The sequence below is a fragment of the Carettochelys insculpta genome, chromosome 1 (genome assembly GCF_033958435.1).
Source record: "Carettochelys insculpta isolate YL-2023 chromosome 1, ASM3395843v1, whole genome shotgun sequence".
Classification (NCBI taxonomy): Eukaryota; Metazoa; Chordata; order Testudines; family Carettochelyidae; genus Carettochelys; species Carettochelys insculpta.
In genome coordinates this window covers 260994263-261015189 of record NC_134137.1, presented here as the reverse complement: position 1 = coordinate 261015189, position 20927 = coordinate 260994263, and the positions used below count along the sequence as shown (strand labels likewise).

General features: G+C 42.1%; 1 protein-coding gene across 2 annotated transcripts in view; it reads left to right on the top strand.

Annotated features, from left to right (window-relative positions):
* The first annotated feature begins 1785 nt into the window (after nucleotides 1-1785).
* IL17RA (interleukin 17 receptor A) overlaps nucleotides 1786-20927 on the top strand; it is a 36169-nt gene continuing 17027 nt past the window's right edge. The window contains exons 1-3 of one of the 2 annotated variants that reach the window (XM_075005759.1): nucleotides 1786-1937; nucleotides 16579-16603; nucleotides 20753-20899. In XM_075005759.1, the coding sequence (XP_074861860.1) occupies nucleotides 1821-1937; nucleotides 16579-16603; nucleotides 20753-20899 (289 nt within the window). In that variant the 5' untranslated portion in view covers nucleotides 1786-1820. The remainder of the gene's footprint in view (nucleotides 1938-16578; nucleotides 16604-20752; nucleotides 20900-20927) is intronic. The other variant, XM_075005769.1, reaches the window with a different exon arrangement.

Below are 20927 nucleotides of genomic sequence, written 5' to 3'. Positions count from 1 at the left end.
TTCTCTTCACGGAACACCATTTGGGAAGCACCAGCTGGCCTGCACAACAGATACCCTGTGTCTACATAGTAACATCACTGGACCTAACCAGCTTACTCACAGAATCACGGGCACTTTCTCATGCTCCTCTACTAACATCATATATGCCATCATGTGCCAACAATGCCCAGATGCTTTGAATATTGGACAGACTTCTAACTCCCTTAGACAAAGGGTCAATGGGCACAAAACAGACATCAAAACACTCCAGATCCACAAACCAGTTAGTCAACATTTTAATGGAATGGGGCATTCTGTCAATGACCTAAAGGTATGTGTGTTACTGAAGAAGAATTATCGCACCATTCTGGAAAGGGAAGCAGCCAAGCTGGCTTTTATATTCAAATTCAGCACATTAACATATGGTTTAAATCGTGATGGGAACTTTCTGAGTCACTATAGGGGCTTGTCTGCATACTTGGCTCAATCTAATTCTTGACCTTCCCCCCCACTCTCTGATTTGCTCACCTTGATTATCTTTTTCTGATTTGTCCTCCTTGCTTACTGTTTTTGGTTCTCTGTGCCTTAAATATTGAGTCTGTTCTGGTCTGGCTATGATCTGAAGAAGTGGGTCTGTCCCACAAAAGCTCACCTAATAAACCATTTTGCTAGTCTTTAAAGTGCTACTTGACTGCTTCCTGTGTCTACATGTGCCCCGTCCTTTCCAAAGGGACATGTTAATGAGTGGGTTTGAAAGATGCTAATGAGGCACTGCAGTGAATATGCTGTGCCTCATTAGCATAATGGCAGCTGTGGTGATTCAAAAGTGCGGCTTTCAAATCATATTAGAAAACTGGGGGTGGGGGGTCCTTTCAGAAGGTCCCATCTCCATGGTTGGCATGTGATTCGAAAAGCCGCACTTTCAAATTGCTGTGGCCGCCATTATGCTAATGAGCCACTGCATATTCATTGCAGCTCATTAACATCTTTCAAACCCGCTCATTAACATGCCCCTTACAAAAGGAAGGGACACGTGTAGACCCAGCCATAGACGAGAGACCCACAGCCCGGTGCAACCTTCCCACAGCTCGACTGGCACCTGGAAGCTTAGTGCTAGAGCCTCTACAGTTTAAGCTACAAGCCAACTGGCTCCCAGCTGCGGCTACAGAGGAGAGTCATTCTTTCTCTCTGGGAGTGGTCTAGGTGTAGGGTTGTATTAATGTACTATACTGTAATTAGAGAGAGAAGGAGAAAGAGGCCTCTTTTTTGAAAGTTCAAATATGGTAGCCCTGTCTAGGTGCCCCTGCAAGGGCCAGTGGATTATATCCGAGGCGGCCCTCGGAAGATGTGGAAGGGAACATCGTCATCCGGCAAGCGCCTCCGTAAGACCCACGCTCTGTGGCGCCGCTGTGGATCTAAGGCACACCACCTCGGTGAGAGGGTCACAGAGACACGCACCCCAGCACACAGGCAGAACAGGGCTGCACTCCCAGCGAGACTGCCGCAGACAGACCGAGAGCCGGACACAGAATCCTCGTCGCGGAGCCCCGCCCCCTCCCCCGGCGCTGCACGGTCCCGGAGACCCAAACGGGCCGACTTCTGCCCTGCCTCCACGAGCCCGGCCCGGCCCAACCCGAACGTCTGTCACCTGGCCCCGCCCCTGCCTTCGCTCCCCAGTTCTGGCCCCGCCCTTCGCCCCGAGGCCACGCCTCCCTCATTGCCCCACGCCTCCGCCCGCTTGTCTCCGGCTCGGGGCGGCGCCCGCGACCCGGCCCCCGCGCCCGCCCCTTGTCCGGAAGCCGGAGCTGCTCAGGTCGGCGGTTGTTGTGCAGGCTGGTGCCATGGGGCCGGCGGCCGCGGCGGCGCTTCCCCTGCTGCTGCTGCTGCTGCTGCCGCCCGGCGCCCCTGGGCTGCGGCTGCTGCTCAGCGCTCCGCCGCCCTTCGACTGCTCGCAGCCGGTAAGCGCCGCCGCGCGGGGGGAGCCCCGCACCCCTCACGTGCCCTGGGCGCGGCCGCCCGGGCTTCCCGCTCGGCCGGGGTGTGGCACCGGCCCCGGGGCTCGCCCCCGCCTGGTGAAGGCCCCTGTCAGCGGCCCCACCAGCCCGCCGGGCGGGGCCCCGGCCTTGCGCCCCGCGGCACCCGCCCGCTCCGGGCCCGACCTGTGGCGGGGTGTGGTTGTTGGCTCTCCCCTCCCGGGAGTCCGGGCGTTAAAATTGAGCGCTCAGAAGCGGCTACAGATGTTGGGGCGGCCTCTTGTGGGGCCGGGGTGAGCCCCCCTCGCTTGTGGGAGCTGATGTGTTCTGTGTGGGGCACCCAAAAATCCCGGGCTGCTCCGTAAAGTTTTGGTCTGAAACTCTGCCTCGAGTTTCCCTCTGCAAAACGGGAATCGCGCTTGACGTGTTTGTCGAGACGTGTGACCGCTACTGATTGAAAAGTCCTATTTAAGTGCAAGTGATAGAGTTAGCTGTGGATCTGGAAACCACAGGGGAATGTTTTGTATCATCTTCTAAAGAGCCAAGAAAAATCATTTGCTTGTGACAGTGTTTTGGATGATTTTCAAACGTCTGTACTGTAGACTGCTTCTTGAGGGCTTCTCAGACACACTTGCCATCCCAGATGTCTCATCTCCCATTCATTCCTTCTAGCAATTGTGTAAGGTTTCTTTACGTGAAGAAGTCACGAAAAGGCACTTACGTAATCAACATAAGCTTGTTTTAATTCAGTGAGTGAGGATTCTCGGTTTCCTCTTATCTGCTGTTTAACTTTGAAATGTTGTCAGCCTGTACAATTGTGAGGAGTATAATAAATATAAATGTGAGGCAGCTGCTGCTCATATCTTTCTCAAGCAACAGCAGAATGAAACTTGGAAGATTCTGGCTAGTTTCACTGATCCGGTACAGCATGGTTTCACAACCTGGGGGGATGTGTGAAGAAATTCTAGGGGGGGGGGAACATGAGGCATCCCAGCCCCCCCATCATTCCCCCTGCCCTTTTCTTCTGGCTCTCACCCCATGCTATTTTATGTGGCTGATCTGGTGCTGATGCTATAAAAAGCAGGCAGCCAGTAAAGACCCATGTGCAAAGGTGAGTGAGTGTGGGTTGGGGTGGAGAAGGATGGCGTTAGATGGAGGGGCTGGGAGTGCATGGGTCAGGAAAGGGGGATGGGTTAAGAGCGGGGTCTGGTGGTGCCTGGCTTTGTGGGAAGGGAGGGGCTCGGACGGATGGCTCACAGGGCTTAGGTGGCCGGCTGGCTTTCAGGACTCAAGTGGCTTGGGTGGCTGGCCCTGGCATCACAGGGCTCAGGTGGCTTGGGCAGGTGGGCAGCTGGCCCCAGCAACATGCAGCTTGGGCTGGCAGGCAGGCAGCTGGCCCCAGTGGTACAGGGCTTGGATTGATAGCTCTGACAGTGCAGGTCTGAGGCGGGCAGGTGGCTGGTGTAGGCAGCTCTGGTGGCTGGCATGTGGCTCAGGCAGCTGACCAACTGAGGCTGCACCAGGCACCTGCAAGGGGCCAAGAAAAACTATTTGTGCTTATTTATTTTTAATTTTAAATAAAATTTTTATATCACGCTTTTGTGTTTACTTTAAATTGCAAATTGAATTTTTTATTAAAAAGGGGACTGGATGGTAAAGAAGAGGTGAGGGGGCGTGAGGGTTTCTGAAAAATCAAAAGGTGGGGACGTGATGCTGAAAAGTTTGGGAACCACTGCAGTACAGAACTCTGCGGGTAGTAGTGGAAAATTAGCTGAGCAGGAAAGCTATGAGAAGCCCGAGCTATGTATGGTACCAAATCTTTCCCAAAAAATCACTTTAGTCTCTCCATGTTATTTTGTGGTCTTAAATCATATTTTTGTGTGTTGAAAAAGACGAACTTTTATTTGAAAATTGCCATGGTGATCCCCTGTCTAAGAAAAAAATGCTCCTAAGAGCCTCTAGTAAACAATAGCTATGGGGGGTGGGGAATCACTTAGCTCTGGTCTACACAAAGGCAGAAAGTTGATCCCAGAAATGCAATTCTAGCTATGCAATTTGTGTAGCTAGTATTGATGTATCAGATTCAACTTCCTGCCCTGGTGTAGATCAAGGCTTTTTGAGCTTGCACCAGTGTCCCTTATTCCATACAATATCGTGGAGTACCAGGGTCAATGGCTGAGTCTGGAGATCGATTTTTGCCGTGGGCTTCAGATAAGGCAATATTGAACTACAAAGATTAAATGTGGCATGTCCATCTCTCCCCCATAAGTATAGACAGTTGCTAATCTGCTAGGAAGGAAATAGGACGTCAGTGATTGTGAGATTAGTCTAGACGCAGCCCCATATAAACGAGTTAAAGTTAAAATCAATATTTATGAAATGTTTGTTTAAATGTGTTCATAATTTCTATTCAAGTGTCTACAAACGTTCTAGAAAATCAATCCACTGTGTCTCCATGTAGAGTTTCTGCGTCCTTATTTCCTTATCCAATTTTGATTTCATGAGCAATGCATTCTGGGTACCTATCCCACAGTGCTTTAGCCCCAGTTGCTTGTGGGTGTTTGTCTGAATCCTACAGCTTAGCTGCCACATGGTTTGGGAGTGGGGTGCCTCTCAGGGACGGAAGGGTGGGGAAGTGGGGGTGCAGGACAACATGAAAAGAGAGAGAAGTTTCTATTATTATTATGCAAGATCGACCTTTGCACTGTCTAGCTGCAATGTGGTGCAGGGGGGTGGGGAGAACTTAATGTCCTGATGAGTCCATGGAGCAATTTATTGTGAAACAACTAAAGCAAAAAACATAACAGTCTTAAGAGTATGCAGATAGATATTGATGCAATTGATATCCCTGGGGTGAAATGCAATAGACAAAGAAATGGTTATGTTTTGCATGTCCTCTATAGTTGCAGCACTGGTGAGTGCAGAAATCAAATTGTGACCCTCTTCCTCTGCACTGGGATGGAAGCAGACATACAAAGATGGTCACCGTGTAGCTTTGTGGGATTCATATGGGACACCTCTGGAGGCTGATGAATTAGAATTACAGACATGACACTTCCAGAATAGCCTGCATCTGAGATTCAAAAATCAAGATTGGTGCTATACCCATCCCTTTTTCAATATTTTGTTATCGATATTAGGGCAGATTAGATCAAGCTAATGACTGTGCCGTCTTACAGTCAAGATAAGATCGAATTTAAACACTTCAACTCATAGTCTAGTGCAGCCTGGATCAACAACACTAGGGTGACCAGACAGCAACTGTGAAAATTGGAGCACTTTTTGGAGGTAATATTGCATATGTAAGACCAATCCCATAATATCAAGATGGTCCCAGTAATATCGGGCAATCTTGCCTCTTTGCCCACCTTCCCTATTTTGTAAGTCTCCTGTCTCCAGGTTCGTGGACTTGTGGAGTGAACACAAATGCAAATGCGACTACTCAAAACTCAGAGTGAGGAAGCGTTATAAGAGCAGCAAGTGAAACCAGCTGGCACTGCATCCTAGGTATTCTGGTATTTGCATGCCATAGGCTGTGTCTACACAGGCACATATCTTCGAAATATGGCTATTTCGAAGGTTACTAATGAGGCGCTGAATTGAATATTCAGCGGCTCATTAGTGTTAGGATGCTTCCGGCCGCTGCGCTTCGAAAGCGCGCAGCTACACGGGGGTCCTTTTCGAAAGGATCAGTGATCTGGATAAGGGGATTTCGAAAGGTGCAGGGTCCTTTTGAAAAGGACCCCCGTGTAGCCGTGCCAAGCCGCGCACTTTTGAAGTGCCGTGACCGGAAGTGTCCTAATGCTAATGAGGCGCTGAATATTCAATTCAGCTCCTCCTTAGTAATCTTTGAAATGGCTATTTCAAAGATTTGTGCCCATGTAGACACACCCATAGTGTTTTTATTTAAAGTGTGGAACTGCATGGTGAATCATTTTGAAGAACCACATTTGCCGTGGCAAGCAACTGAATTTCTTGCGTTTACCTGGAAACCTTAAGGGATGCCTTGTTTGGGACTGAATTAGTGGGAAGTGATTCTGCTTAAAATTCTAATTAGTTCATTGAGACAAAAGCAGCTGCATCTATCAGTGGTGAGCACCACTCTTGGTGAATATTTCATAGGTATACTTTGAAACAAATTCAGTATTGTAAATTGTCTTCTGTACCATTGTCTGTTTCCATATGTAACATATATATGTTTCCGTGGTGGTTGAAGTCCTATTGCTGTCTCATTGCCCTGGATATAACAGGACACACCCCCTGGAAATGCGCTGCTTTTCACATAATATTGTTTGTATCTGTGTTTTTATTCAGTTTTGTAAACTGGGATTTAAGTGATTTAATACTTCACAAAGCTAGTCTCATCTTAATGCTAAGCTAAAATATAAATATAAATATTGCATAACTTGCCTGGTCAGGTGACAAGGGTTGGGAATTAGACTTGTCATTGGCATCTGTTTGCAACAAGTAAGGGGCGCTGGCATGGGGCTAGTATTTTCCAACTTGCCTGGAGTTCCTGGACAGGGTATGAAGTTGTGCTGACGTCTCTGGGTCGGTGACTTGTCTGAAAGTTGTCTCTTTTACCCTGTTGCTTTCACAGTACACTTGGATAGTTTTCAAGGCACACTGGTTGAAAACCACTGGTCTAGGGCAAAGCTCCCAAACTGAGGTGTCTGAGGTTGATGTTCACTAATCATAATTAAGCAGGCCAAAAAGAATTTGAAGACACAAACAAAAGACATAGAAATTAACAGCAAGTGTATTTTAAGCATTTTGCATCTCTAGTTGGGAAGACGTACAGTATGCAGTTTTAACTGGGAGAGAGGCCAGGGGCCCACAAAAGACTGCATCGGAAGAACACTTTTACAGGAACTGTTCCAGTTTATGAAAATGATGCTGATGAACAGACAAAGGAGCCTCAGAAGAGAGGAGTTAAAGAAAATATACGTGCTACTGTACATGTTCCCTTTTTTCCTTTCTCTCACTTTATTTGTGTAGACCATTGCTGTTAGCCAGTAGCACAACTAAAGTTAGTTGAAATGTTCTGAGGACATTTTTTTGGCAAAATTGTTTTTGATCAAAAAGGAACAAAATTTTACCTCTTCTGACAAACAACCAAACTAAACAGTGCAAATTTGGTAACATTTTTTGGTTTTCAAAAGTAGAACAGTTACTGAATAGCTTCAGAAATCAAAATTTTCAAATTTGTTCAGGAATTATTTGTATAGTGTACATAAGAACCTAACTAATCTCTTCTTTAAAGATAAGTGATCAGAAAAAGGAAGTGGCAGTAGATCATAAGTAAGTCAGGCTGCAGCAACCAGACGTGAGAGGTAGTTCACCAAAAACTTTACATCTGCCCTGCTCAGATGAGAGAAATCCTACAACCTTAGAACTCTTCCTATCCTTCTGCAGCCATTGTTTAGGGGACAGCAGGGTGCCCTTCCCAGTTTTTCAGGAATCTTTTGGTTCCCACAGAGTCCTCCTGGGAAGTGTTGGCCTGCTATTAATTGGACATCAGAAGTGCTCAATGCTGATGGACCAGTATCCACTTTTTCCGATGTGTAGTGTTTCCAACTGTATGTAGCACCGTTATATTTTTTTAAAAAAGGCATAATCTAGAATTTAAAAAAAAATAGAAAGGAAATATGATTATTTATTAATCATGTATAAACATTAATTTGTCATGCCACCAACTAGGGATGTTAATGTTTAACTGGTAAGACTAATCCTAAATGGGACAGCTAGACAGAGGTTGCTCTAGCTGGGCTGGCGTACCCTGGCCTGCTGTATGCTGGGGGGCTCTGGTTGCTCCACTAGGCTGGAGTATCTGGGTACACTGTGAATGGGGGCTGCTCTGGCACTGTTGGCCTCTCGTGGTTCAGAAAATTCTCTCATTCGTCAGCAGTCAGGTCCTGAGGGTGCTGAACTAGAGAGGTTCAACCTGTAGTGGAAGTTTGTGGGAGTAGAATGTGCAACGTGGTAAAAATATTTGCACAAATAAGGGGTGACATAATTCGAGTGACTCATCACTGTTTATCATGTATGTGGTTGTGACTTACTCAACATGGTTGCACTTTTGATATCTTTAGGTTTTTAGCTGGCTTTTTTATGCAAATTATGAGAGTGCCATTTAGAGGAGAAATTGTGTAACTTAACAGTAGTATTTTTGTATGTTCATTCAGTAATAGTTAAAGAAATGCTTGCTTTTTTAAAAGAAGATAGTATAACCTCCAAAACTTTATCTCTGCATATAAAATAAAGAATAGCAATTTGATTCCCCTTTGCTTAGGGCTTGTCTTCACTATACAATGGATTGATGGTTCAGCATCCGTCCACTGGTGGCTGATTTATCTTGTCCACTTAGAAGCAATAAAAGGACTCTTGAGCAGTCTCCCTTCAGCTCTGGTACTCCACAGAATGATACAAGTCGGTGGAATTGAAGGAAGAGTAGCCCCCATCAACCTTACTGAATGAAAGACACAGTTGTATGTCAACTTCATCTATGCTATTTGCATAGCTGAAATTACATATCTTAGATCAACAGGGGGCGTTACTGTAGACTGGGCCTTGGATGAGAAATTCTAGGAGATTTAAGTCTGGTGTAGCTGTCAATTTTGCTTTAATTATTGCCTTCCCCAGTCTGGTTTTAATCTTCTGATAGCATTGTATTTTCTGTTGTGGCTGAAGGGTGACATAGCTTAGCCTAGCTACACTGGAAATAAGGATCCAGAGAGTATATCAGAGCAAAAGGCAGGAGTCTTGCACAGTGAAATAGTGTATATTCCATGAACAGCCTCAAACTCCAGAGTGTAACAGTAGCCACTGGAGTGATGTGGGCTGACCATTGTCATGCAAGAGGGGCATTTAGCTTTGTAAACCTGTCCCATGTTTTGGTTCAGGGCAGGTCTACACTATAGCAGAAGGTAAAGTTAAGGTACTCAATTCTAGCAGAAAATTTCCGCAAGGATGGGGGTAAGGGTCCAAATACAGGACAGTTAATCCCTTTTAAAAAATAAGTCGGGAAGCCTTTTTGCTGTCCCAAATACAGGACCGTCCCACCCAATACAGGACAGATGGCCACCTTAAACATGGCTACCCCTCTGAAATAAATGCTACAATTGTCTGCATGCATACCACCGAGAGTTCTGTGAACCTAGGTTAACACCTGGTTCAGCAGATGTAATTTCTACTCTCTCTCTTTCACCTCAAAGTGGCAAGCAACCTCGGGTAAAAGCTCTGCCTATTTTACACATGACAGGGAGCTTTTAACATCCTCCCTCTATTTTCTAGATTCTAAAATGCAGTATTAGAGGAGTGGAGGTAGTTGCAACAATGTGTACAATGTATTTGTATTGGAGCTCTACTGCGAGGCCCTTGCTGGCAGCTAGCATTGTGTGCACACAGCAAAATGATTCTTTCCTTAGATTTCATTATTCAGAGAACTTGGAAGTTAAAATACAACACCTTTCGTTAGATTTCAAATCTGAGGTTGTACTTGGAATTGAAATTAGCTGCTCTGTCTCCTTTGGAGATCTGAGGCAGTGCCTTCTTTATATATCCTGGGGTGGGAGAGTGAAGGAAGTAAGTACTTGTATAACTACAGTATGTTAATGTAATGTTCTGTTCAAGGTTCTCCAAAATTAGTAATGAGCCATGCCATACAAAAAAGTCATCTTAGTTCTGTGATGTATACCTATTTAAATGACCGAGCAATGGCGCCAGAGTATTCCTGTTAGCTAAAATTTTAACCCATTTTTTGGCCAAGAATTATGCTTTCTTCTCTCCAGTGTTTGGAAGGGCTGTATGTAGTTGAGCAAGGCAGGGAGCCTATAGTAGCTAGTTGATACCAAGAGACTGATGCTGTCACCTTTTTTGTCATACAGGTCTGTGGCAATTTTTGGGGTCTCACAAGGGGTAATTTAAATGTTTAGATGTCAAAGATGGTCAAATCTAGTATACAGAGCAGTAAAGGAAGAAAATCATTGGTATTTTCATGGAGGTCTGGTAAACATATGCTTTTGTTTCCTTAGTATTATAGTGGGGAACCAGTGTTCCAGAACTCTTTCTTCTCTACTTATTTCCCTTCCTGGCTTTATGGTTTAGTTCTGTGTTATGGTTGTTCTCTCTTGTCTTGTAGTTAGCAAGTCATTCTCAAAAGCATGCCAGTTGCTCCTTTTGGGAGGCAGATGACCTAGCAGTATATGTATTTATACTGATTTAGGATGCTTTGGTGCTGAAAGCATCTCAGACTGTCTAGTAAATAATCTGGATTTTTGCCTAGACTAGACACAACTTTTAATTTTTAATTGAGCCCAGGTATACGTGAACAAAGACCTTTTGCCCAAGAGTTGAACTCAATGCAGGATAGGGAAAAGGGAACTCTGCACTGGGAAGCAAATCAGCTACCATTCTGGAGGAGGGTGGAATTGAGGACCTACATTAAATAGTCCATTGCATCCTCTTCTTATAGGGCTTCATTCTAGGCCATGATCTAGTGAGTTCATCTTGGCATTAGCAGTTATTGCAGGGATTATCCCCTTTAGGGACCACAGAGGCTTTTGAGTTCCTGTAGGTGATCATTTAACTTACAGGTGTGGTTGCTATAATAATAGTTCCAGAAGTCATGAAGTAGAAGTTAGTGATTGCAGTCAAAAAGCCTAGTAGAAATCTTTCTGACTCTTCAAGGCTGGAATTAATCTAAATATCTTAATTTCAGTGGGAATAGACTTTTTTTTTAAATCCCCAATAATCAGTTGGTGTTTCTAGATGAATCTGGCATAATGTTGCCAGTTCTTTGTGGATGTGAAAAATAATGGTGTATGGAGATTTCAGTGGATCATATCTGCAAATGGATTTGCCTAGGACAGTGGCTCTCAACCTTTCCAGACTACTGTACCTCTTTCAGAAATCTGATTTTTGTCTTCTGAACCACAAGTTTCACCTCACTTGAAAAATACTTGCTTATAAAATCAGCCACAAAAATAGAAGTATCATAGCACACTATTACTGAAAAATAACTTGCTTTCCATTTTTACCATATAATTAATAAAATAATGTGAATTTATATATTGAATGAAAATTTCAATATACAGTATGTAGAGCAGTAAGGCAAGTCAGAGTATGACATTTTAGTTTGTACTGCTTTTGCTAGCGTTTTTATGTCACCTTTTGTAACACTTGGCCAAATATCTCAGTGAGTTGCTGTACCCTCAGGTTACATGCACCATTGATTGAGAACCACTGGCCTAGAGCATTTGGTTTTGAGAGGAGAGACTCTGATTATGGTAAATATGCATTATGTTCAGTTTTTAGAGTGGGTAGTATTGACTGAGAAACCGAGTTGCAACACTTCCTCCTCCTGCATCAACTGGCAACTCATTGTCCTGGTGAGTCAGCTTTGAGTAGTATGCAGATCCACTCTAGGCGTGCTTGCACCCCTTGTGCCTTTGTTTGGAGAATTCTCATAGCAACGTCCATTCATCCCAAGCACGTGTGTCTCAGCCTCATGCCACTGCTATGTGGCACAGCACAAGTTAACCATCCTCAATTCCTTTTCAAATGCCCCAGGCTGAGACAGTGCCTGAGCTTTTATAATTGGTCTATTTTGGTAGTTAATATCTAATAATAATTATTAGGTTTTTTTTAAACAAAAAAAACCCACCATATATCTGAGTTTCCCTCCACTTTGGGGAAGTTTTTCTCTTTTCAAAGGTATGCCTGATTACCTGTTGTGCCAGGACACAATTTCAGTGAGCAACAGACACTCCCACTGCACTCTGATTTCCCAACAGTGCAACTTCTGCCATTAAAATCTAGAGCCAGAAAGAATAAGGAGGTAAAATTTCAACTCTGTGGCCGTGTCTACACTAGCCAAAAACTTTGAAATGGCCATGCAAATGGCCATTTCGAAGTTTACTAATGAAGCACTGAAGTACATATTGAGCGCTTCATTAGCATGCAGGCGGCCGCGGCACTTCGAAATTGACGTGGCTCGTCCAGACGGGGCTCCGTTTTGAAAGGACCCCGGCTACTTTGAAGTCCCCTTATTCCTATGAGCAGATGGGAATAAGGGGACTTCGAAGTAGGCGGGGTCCTTTCGAAAAGGAGCCCCGTCTGGACGAGCCGCGTCAATTTCGAAGTGCCGCAGCCGCCTGCATGCTAATGAAGCGCTCAATATGTACTTCAGCGCTTCATTAGTAAACTTCGAAATGGCCATTTGCATGGCCATTTCAAAGTTTTTTGGCTAGTGTAGACACAGCCTGTGTGATGGAGAGCTTGCTACATCCAGCCTCTGATCTAGCCCGAGACCAGTGTTCCCCATAAGTGAACACTTGGCTGGCTGCCCAGGAGAGATTCAGGTGTCATCAAGCTAATTAGCAAAACACCCCTACAACTGGCAGCATATGTGTCTACTGGTGGTGCACATAACAAAATTTGTTTAGCCCATGAATGGAAAAAATTAGAAGCCATGAGCCACTCTTCCTTCCCTACACCATATACCAGTATCCAAGGTGAGTTGGTTGACTCTCTTGTCTCTGAGCTATACTCCTTAAAAGCATAAGAGGAAGACCCACGATTCCTTTCATAAGTTTTCCAAAGACCGTATCCTGATTTCTCCAGGTAGAATATCTGTATTGAAGTTGTCACCTCTCCTAGCTTGTATTGGTCTCTGATGTGGTAACCTCAAGGCTGCTTGTTCGTCAGATACTGAAGCACTGCTGAGCAAAGAGCCCCTAAAATATAAGGCTCCAGGACACCACTGAAATCTACAGGAGGCCATGGTGGCTAGAAGAGCTGTACTGCAGTACCACGACAGACCCTTCAGGCTCTGTCTGTGCTGGGACCCTTGGGCACCTTATTGCCATCAGTTCTTTAGGGCCTCAGTCACAGCCCTTGGTAGAAATAGACAACGCACCTCGACTTCCTTTTCTAGGAGACTGGAGCTTCAGGAAGACTCCTCTGAGGAACAAGGATGCCAGTGCTGATGAGGATGAAGCTGCCATTCCATCAGTTCCGTCGCTGGCTGAGGATTTTAAGCAGTTTCAGAATCTCATCAAGGCGATAATGGCTTGTTTATATGTCCTCCTTGGATAATAGAGAAGGAACTGAGGGCAAGTAGCCTGTGCTGGGCAATATAACAATCTATGAGGCTGAGTAACATACATGCTGGGTCCTTTTCTCCTGTGCTATGAGAAATCTCCAATTGAAGTCATAGGAGGTACAAGCTCACATGGAGCGAATATGCATGGGTGCACGCATCTCAAATAACCGGGGTGAGTAACCATTGCTTCTCTGTGAAGGCAGAATGCCTGGCTGCTGCTTCCAAATTCTCCACCCAAGAACCTGTTTCTTGTGACTATGCTCCCTTTGGGACTCCAGGTGTAAAAGTTTCCTAGTGAGCAGCAAACCAAGAAATGTTGGAACAGCAGCTGTGCTTCCAGGCACCCATGACTTATCTGGTGATAAGAAAAAAATTAATACTTTAAAGAACACCAGATGGTTTTGCCTTTTATATAGGTAACTTATCACTGTTTATACAAGGACCTTATTATGAAGTACAGTTTACAATATTTACTGGTAATCTAAAATTGCCCGAGGACAGAATGGTTTCATTTAGGAGATTGGTGTTAAGTAAAGAAAACTAATTGTTTGTCAGACTTATCTTTTTGTATCTTGAATGTTTTTTGTGAATCGAATTTCCATGCTCAGAGGCCTATTACTTTCCTTACATTTATTGATTTAAAAGGACATTTTCTGACAAAATAACACACCCATATTTGTCCTGTAATTTTGTTACTAATACTTATATTTGTGATAATTTAATATGTTTCAACATTTATTATGATCTTTTAATTGTATTTCTTTCCATTTGAATAGTGAAAATAGATTTCCTGGCTTCTTGTGAGTTTACTCAACATCTAATCACTTTCTACCTCTCATTCACTGACAAAATACAACAGTTAGGGTTGCAGATGCTACACAGGAACATTTCAATCCAAGCAAACAGTTCTCAGTTGAAGATATAAAAGTGGTGAAAAAGTGTCCCTAGTTGTGCTTAAAACACTTAATTAACAGTGATAGAATGTAAAAATTCAATTTAGGAATTGTCTAAATGTAGAAGTAGCACCAATTTAACTTAATTGATGCAAGGGCGATCTTTAATTTGAATGCCATTGTTCAATTATTCAACTTTGGTTAACGGACTGTGATTTTAGTGTATTAAGAACTTTAAATGTAGGGGCCTACCAAATATTTTTCCCATTATTATACTTGAATCTAAATGTGATTATGGTAGTCCTTTACCTGCTGGAGGGCACAATTAATCAGACTCTCTAGTGGTGCTGGTATTTAAAGCTGAAGATGAACACTGATTTCAGTGGGACTTTGGCACATGCTTATGTGCTTGCACAATTGGGGGGCTTAGTGCTGTAATCTAATAAGGCTGGAAGTTAGATTTTCCACTCAGTAAGTTGGCTGGGGACTAGAAGTAAGGGGTCTAGGTTTGATGGGAACAATGGTTATTCCCACTGATGAGCTGGTAGGGCGGGTAGCGGAGGGATTTAGGAGAGTTATTTTGTTGTTTTTTTTTTCTCCCCCCCCCCCCCGCCCCAAACCTCTCCTCCTATAGAGTATTAGCTGGAAACTCTGAATCTTTCCAAATCTGAGATGGTGTTTCCTACCTAAACCCCATACTATGTCAGGAAGATGGTAGTTGAGGATAGGCACAGCCAATTTTAGTGACTTTGTTTTTTAGAAGCTAAATGTTGAACATAAACTGCTTCACAATGTCTCTTGTCAATGAAAACATTCTTCACCAAGTTTTAGTACCTCGTAAATTTAGAATGGCCAGATTAGTCAGATCCTGCTCATCCTTTGCTTGGTACAACTTGAACAGCCTGTTGCCTACCGTTGGAACAAATTTTTCAGATTTGTAATAACTCAGACATGATCTATGAGTTGACATGAATTTCGTAGTAACATGAATATTTTGTTCTTCAAGTACCTCTATGGTATTACAGGAACACAGGTATGTTTGTGTGCAAAGTACTATTGTTACAAGTACATTTTTACATATTGTGTATTTAACAAACAGGTGAAAGAAGCTTTGGTTTTTTTCTATTATCTGAACACCTGTAATATCAAATCTTTTTTTTTCCCATTTGCTGAAGGATATTTTTGAGGTTTGGGTATTTAAGTTTTATCATATTTAATTGACGAGAGAGTAGCTTTTGAAATTTCAGCAAAAATTAGAATTTCACAGCAAGTTTTTTCTGTGAAAATGCTTTTTTTTTTAAAGGTTTGAAAGCAGAGACTATGTGGGGAAACCCATAAGTCATATGGAAACTGCAAATTGCTTTGTCTTCACTGGGATTTTTATTTCATGTTAGCCAGCTCAAGTGAAGAATGCACCAGTTTCCTTGTGAAGACAAGAAAATAGTTTTCCAAGGTAGACCGGACACGGCAGGGGAATGGGGGAAGCAGAATCACTTATCCGCTGCTTGTTTACTTTTTTCAGGGAATTTTTGTTTTTAAAGTACAAAAAGGAAGTAACTCATGTTTTCCCCTTTCTAGTTCCGCTTTAGAAGTTATCCTCGGGGGGGGGGGGGGGGGGGGGGAAGGAAGGAGTGGGGGGTGGTATCTCCTTTTAAAAGACTGGTACTTATTGAAGATGCTAAAATATCTTCCTTACCTTGTTTCTGAATGGCATAATGGACATTACATTTGGAAAAGAACTAAAAGTTGAACCTCTCTACTCTGGTACTCTCATCTGGCCACATTCGTAATCCATCGTGATTTTAGTCAGCCAGATGACTATCATGGATGTGGTCCCATGAAGTTGGTTTACTGCCATCAGTCCTGAGTCTATGTTCTGTGCTGTTGTTTAGCTGTAATTTATCCCTAAACGTCTGTCTTCTAAGAGCCCAATAAGCAGTGGTAGTGTCGGTAATGTTGCTAGACAATATTGACCTCCCATCGTCCAGCAAATTCTCTCACCTGGCACCAGTCAGGTCCCAAAGGTGCCAGACGAGAGGAATTCAACCTGTTTTAGCTCATCTAATCCATCTCTCTTGAGGCAATGCTGGATTGTTCTCTACATTTTCTCTCCAGTGATTTGTCTAGTCTAGGTTTTAAAGTAACTGTATTTTCTAGTCTAATACTTATGGACCTCAAATACAGAAGTGGGCTTCTCTGTACTTCCACAGTACAAACAAATATCACTGTGACAAGCTGTGCCCTAGAGCTCAGAGTGCAGGTCAAAATGACCTCAGGAGTCACAGGAGGTTGCCACCATGACCAGCGCTAGACAGTAGTAATTTGTAGTCGTCATGGCAAAGGCAAACCTATTTGATTCAAGCTGTGCAGCTTTTTAATTTCTTTTTAATTTCATCTGCTAACTCCTAGCAATGCCATTGTAAATGCTCTGTTCAAGTGCTTGTAGGTAATTGTTTTACCTACCCTGGAGCTGTAATTTAGCCAACCTATATGCTGTTTCCTGGTAAGTTTCCCCCCCGCCCCCCCATACCCTTGCCAGGTGGTATATATTGCTCTTCTCTGTGCCTGTTACAAGATCAAAGTGAATAAATGAGAACTTCTCTCAGTAACTTTCTTGTTTTCTCCACAGGATCTAAAATGCCTTGTGAGAAATAGTAAGTCAGTTTTTCATCTTTCTGGTATATTCCCTCTTTTCGATGTTTTTAAACTAAAGTCAGATGGTACGTGCCTCTGTTTAAGCAACTGAGAGGTGCATTGTCCCAATAACCAGCACTGTGAGCTTCCTGACTAATCCAAAATCAGATCTTTCCAAAAGGGAAACAGGAGTTCAGGTCTCTTTTCAGGCAGAGTTCCTGAAAAGAGCAAACACACAATTTTTTTAGCTTCTTTTCAAAACCAAGTCAATTTTAAAAAAAATTGTGATGAGATTTTAGTGTAAGTTTGCTGTGTGTAATACAGTAAATGCTTTCATATCCAGCAGCCCCAGGACTGGGAGGTTGCCAGATATTCAAATATTCTGGTTAATAGAGAAGTGTGCCTGGCCATGCGTAACACTAAAGAAAAACAAGATTAGATATGAAGAAACAAACAAAAATGTATGCAGAGTACTTATTTATCAATAACAGTAGTATTGTACACTGTAAAATACAGCAAATACAGTGTAAATTATTTTTATTTACTTACATTTTCCTCAAGTACTGTATAGCAAAACTAAAATTTACTTATGGTTAAAATACCACTTGTTTTGGGAGTTCTGGATAATAGTGCTGGATATCAAAGTGCTTGGTGTGTATATTCATACCACATGGTGCTCACAATGTCTGCAGGTAAAACTGGATGTAAATTTAGTGCTGCTGAAGAAAAATAAAACAGTGAAAAAGTTGATAACAATTACTGTACATTAGTAGGTATGATTGTTAGCAAAGTGATACCAAAACAAATTAAAATAAAGCTAACCATTGTTATGGGCCCATTAGTAGATAGGTATGTTAAAATTATTTATAACAATGTAGAAAAGTCAGAAATATTCTGTAGCTATATTTTTTACTTGAGAAGAAATTGGGTGCTGTATTTATGTCCTGTAGTGGAAAATTAAATACTTGCTGATCCAACAGTAACTAGGAAGGGTATTGAAAAACAGTGTCCAAAGCGAAACATTTTTAATCTGCTGGACTGCATAATATGTACCAAGAATTTTAAAAGAATTGGCTAAGGAGCTTTCTCAGCAGTTATGTGAACTGAATATTTAATTGATTGGGTGTTTAAGGAATCTTGATGTATTAGGAGAGTACCAGAAGTAAAAGCTAATGTGCCTCTGTTTAAAAAAGAATGCTTTGGACAGACTAGCTTGTTTTACATCTGTCCTGGGCAAAGTCATGGCTGGTAGCACAACTAATTCCAGTTTGTGTGGTTTAATGGAAAATAAGTCCTGTCAAACTTGATACTGTCTTTAACATTACAAGTTTGGTTGACAAAGTTATGTGATGTAATAGACTTAACACTTACTGACATTTAAAAATTAGCATTCTATTAAATTGATATGATATATAGCTAGGTTTTTAAATCAATTTACTATTAGATATGAAAAAGTAATTGTAAATGGAGAACAATCATACCTAGAGTGTGCTACTGGTATGCTCTCATCAGGATCATTCATGACCCATTACTATTCAGAACTCTTGTTTATGATCTGGAAGATGTAAAATCATTGCCGGTAAAATTTGCAAATGACTTACTGATGGAAGTCACCAATTAGCGAGAGCGCCTGGTGCAATGTGGCAACTAAGAGAGCAAATGAAATCCTTGTATGTATAAGATAACCCTAAATCCTTTTTACTGTCTGTTTTCTGGAAGACAGTGCCCAATTCTGTCAGTGTTTTTTTTTAAATACTCTATTTGGATGTATGATCTTATATTTGACTGTATTAAAATGTATTTTGGTGCGTTGAGTCCAGTTTACAAAATTATTCAGGTTTCTCTATGAATATCCTGGTTGCTTCATTATTTATCTCTCTGTCAGTCTTTGGTCATCCCCAGGGTGGACAAAAATCCATGATTTTTTTAAAAAATGGATTTTTTAGTTATTTTATTGAAATTTAAAAACCTCAGTTTCTTGTTCCTAAATAGGATGCAATTAAATCTAATCCCAAACTTGCTACACATACATTTAGCCTCATAAAAATGAATTAATAGCTCTAGTCTGTCCAGCCTACCTACTAGCTTTTGCTTCTTGAAAGTTCTGGGCTTTCAGTTTCTGTTTCTCAGCAGACTAAAAAGTAATATGCAAAGAAAGACACAACAAGCTGCATAGGATTGTTTTTGTTCTGTGCTTACGTGGTAGTGGACTTTGGTCAAGCACAGCAGGAGAATTAGGTAAGACATTGTCTTAAAGGCAGGGACAATAGATAGGACAGGATGGAGGTAGCCTAGAAAGGAAGAGTGGGATGGACCAGAAGGGAAAAAAGGAAGACGTTATTCAGTGGACACACCGCTTCCAATATTCTCCCATACTTTTGCCACAGAAAAATTGTCATGGCTTCCAGTCATAAAAGAAACCCTATTTGGGAATATTTTGAAGAAATTTGTTCCCTGGGTAGAAATGAAAAATGTGTCAAGTGTAAGCAGTGCAAGATGATGATGATATAGGGTTTAACTGCATGGATGAAACATCCTAAGAAAAACTGCTTATTAAAAGTAAAGTATGTGGATGAAGTTGCAGATATGGCTGAGTGGGTCAACTGGTTAGTAACTTAATAATTCACTTTGGAATGCATCATTCTTCAAGACTCTCTGTGCCTTTTAGTATAAGTGTGATTTGACAAGTAAATTCCCAAGCTGTTTCCTGTGTTATATATTGCTAGGAAAAAAAATTTAGCTTAGCTAGTCCTTATGGCTTGTTTAACTGGTTAATTAGATTTAGAATCTATCACTCAAATATACAATACAGAAAGCTGCAATAAGAGAAATTGGGAATTGCCTGGTGCCACTGAATGTCATTTTCTTATTTTATATTGCATAATACATGCCCCTTACTTTGGAACATCATGGCCACATACCATAATGGTGATGCCATACGTTTATTCCCTATTTTACTTCTGCATAATTTAGCTTTTCCAGGGGAACCCCATTCTATAATTGTTTTCTCAAAAAGCTGAAGTACCAATGAGTTCAATGGCTACAGTTGGTCTTAGGGAGTTTTTTGGTAACTTGATTTAAATCGATGAATTTTTTGGTGATTTAAATCAATCCATCCCACACAGATTTTATCAGCAACATTTATATATTTATTTCCAGACCATTGATTAAAAACACCAAGCAGCATTAGGCCTAGAATGGACACCACTAGAAACACCTTGTTTCAAGGATGACTCCCCATTGACAGATCTCAAAAAGAAACACCAAAGTTGGCAGTTGGCCACTACTTAATTCACTCAGTGTATTGTTTATTAATACCAGAGCTATTTTTAATCACTATGTTGTATACTAATAAATTAGGTATTGGACAGCTATGCGGTTACCTTTATTAATCAAGCTTGTAATCTTAAAATTAGGTTTGTTTGACACAACTCTTTGAACATGAAGCCATGTTGATTTAATGAGCCCTCTGGATGGGAATATATTTAGCAAAACATAGGAACCAGTGGCTGAAAGCTAAAGCTGTCGTCGTCAAACTAGAAATAGTTGAAGTAAATTAACCATTGGAACAAATTACCATAGGTCTCTGGTTAAGTCTCCTTCACATTCTTAAATCAAGATTAGACTTTTAAAAAGATATGAGGTAATTCAATAGAATTTGTGGATTTGATGCAGGAATTACTGAGCAAAATAGTATGGTCTGTTTTGAGCAGATCAGACTTGATTGTAGTGTTCCCTTTCTTGCCTTTTAAAAAAAAAAAAAACAAAAAAAACTATGAAAATATTTTCCCCAGAAGACACACATGTTATGACACTCACAGTTCCCGTAGCATGGCTGGTTGCACCTTCTCTCAGAAAATGGTTTTCCACTACAAGAACTATGAAGAAAATAACAGTGAGCATGCCAGAAGGGCTTAATGGTTTTCAATCTGTGGGCCATGAATCGCTAGGATTCCACAAGCAGAGGTTTCCAAAGGGGTCTGTATCTCCACTTCCACTTTTTAGGGTCCACATATGAAGAACATTGAAAGCTATTGCACTAGGGGAAGGCATATTTGCATTCACTTGAGCAGGTCTTAGGTCATCCAGCAGTGGGGCACGGTTGACATAAACACCAGCGACAGTTGGGATGGAAATATGCTTAAGAGACAACTTTGACTGACTGACAGGTACCTGCATGGACCAGAGCTGGTTACAAGTTTCCACATGGACTCCGTCTGCTCCAAGTGTTCTTGATGTCCACCCAGGTGTTTTCCATGACAAGGAGGGAAGTATGCTCCCTGTGCTGCGAATAGAGTGGAAGGTAGCTACTGATGGTGAGTGATCACTTAGACGTGGAAGGGT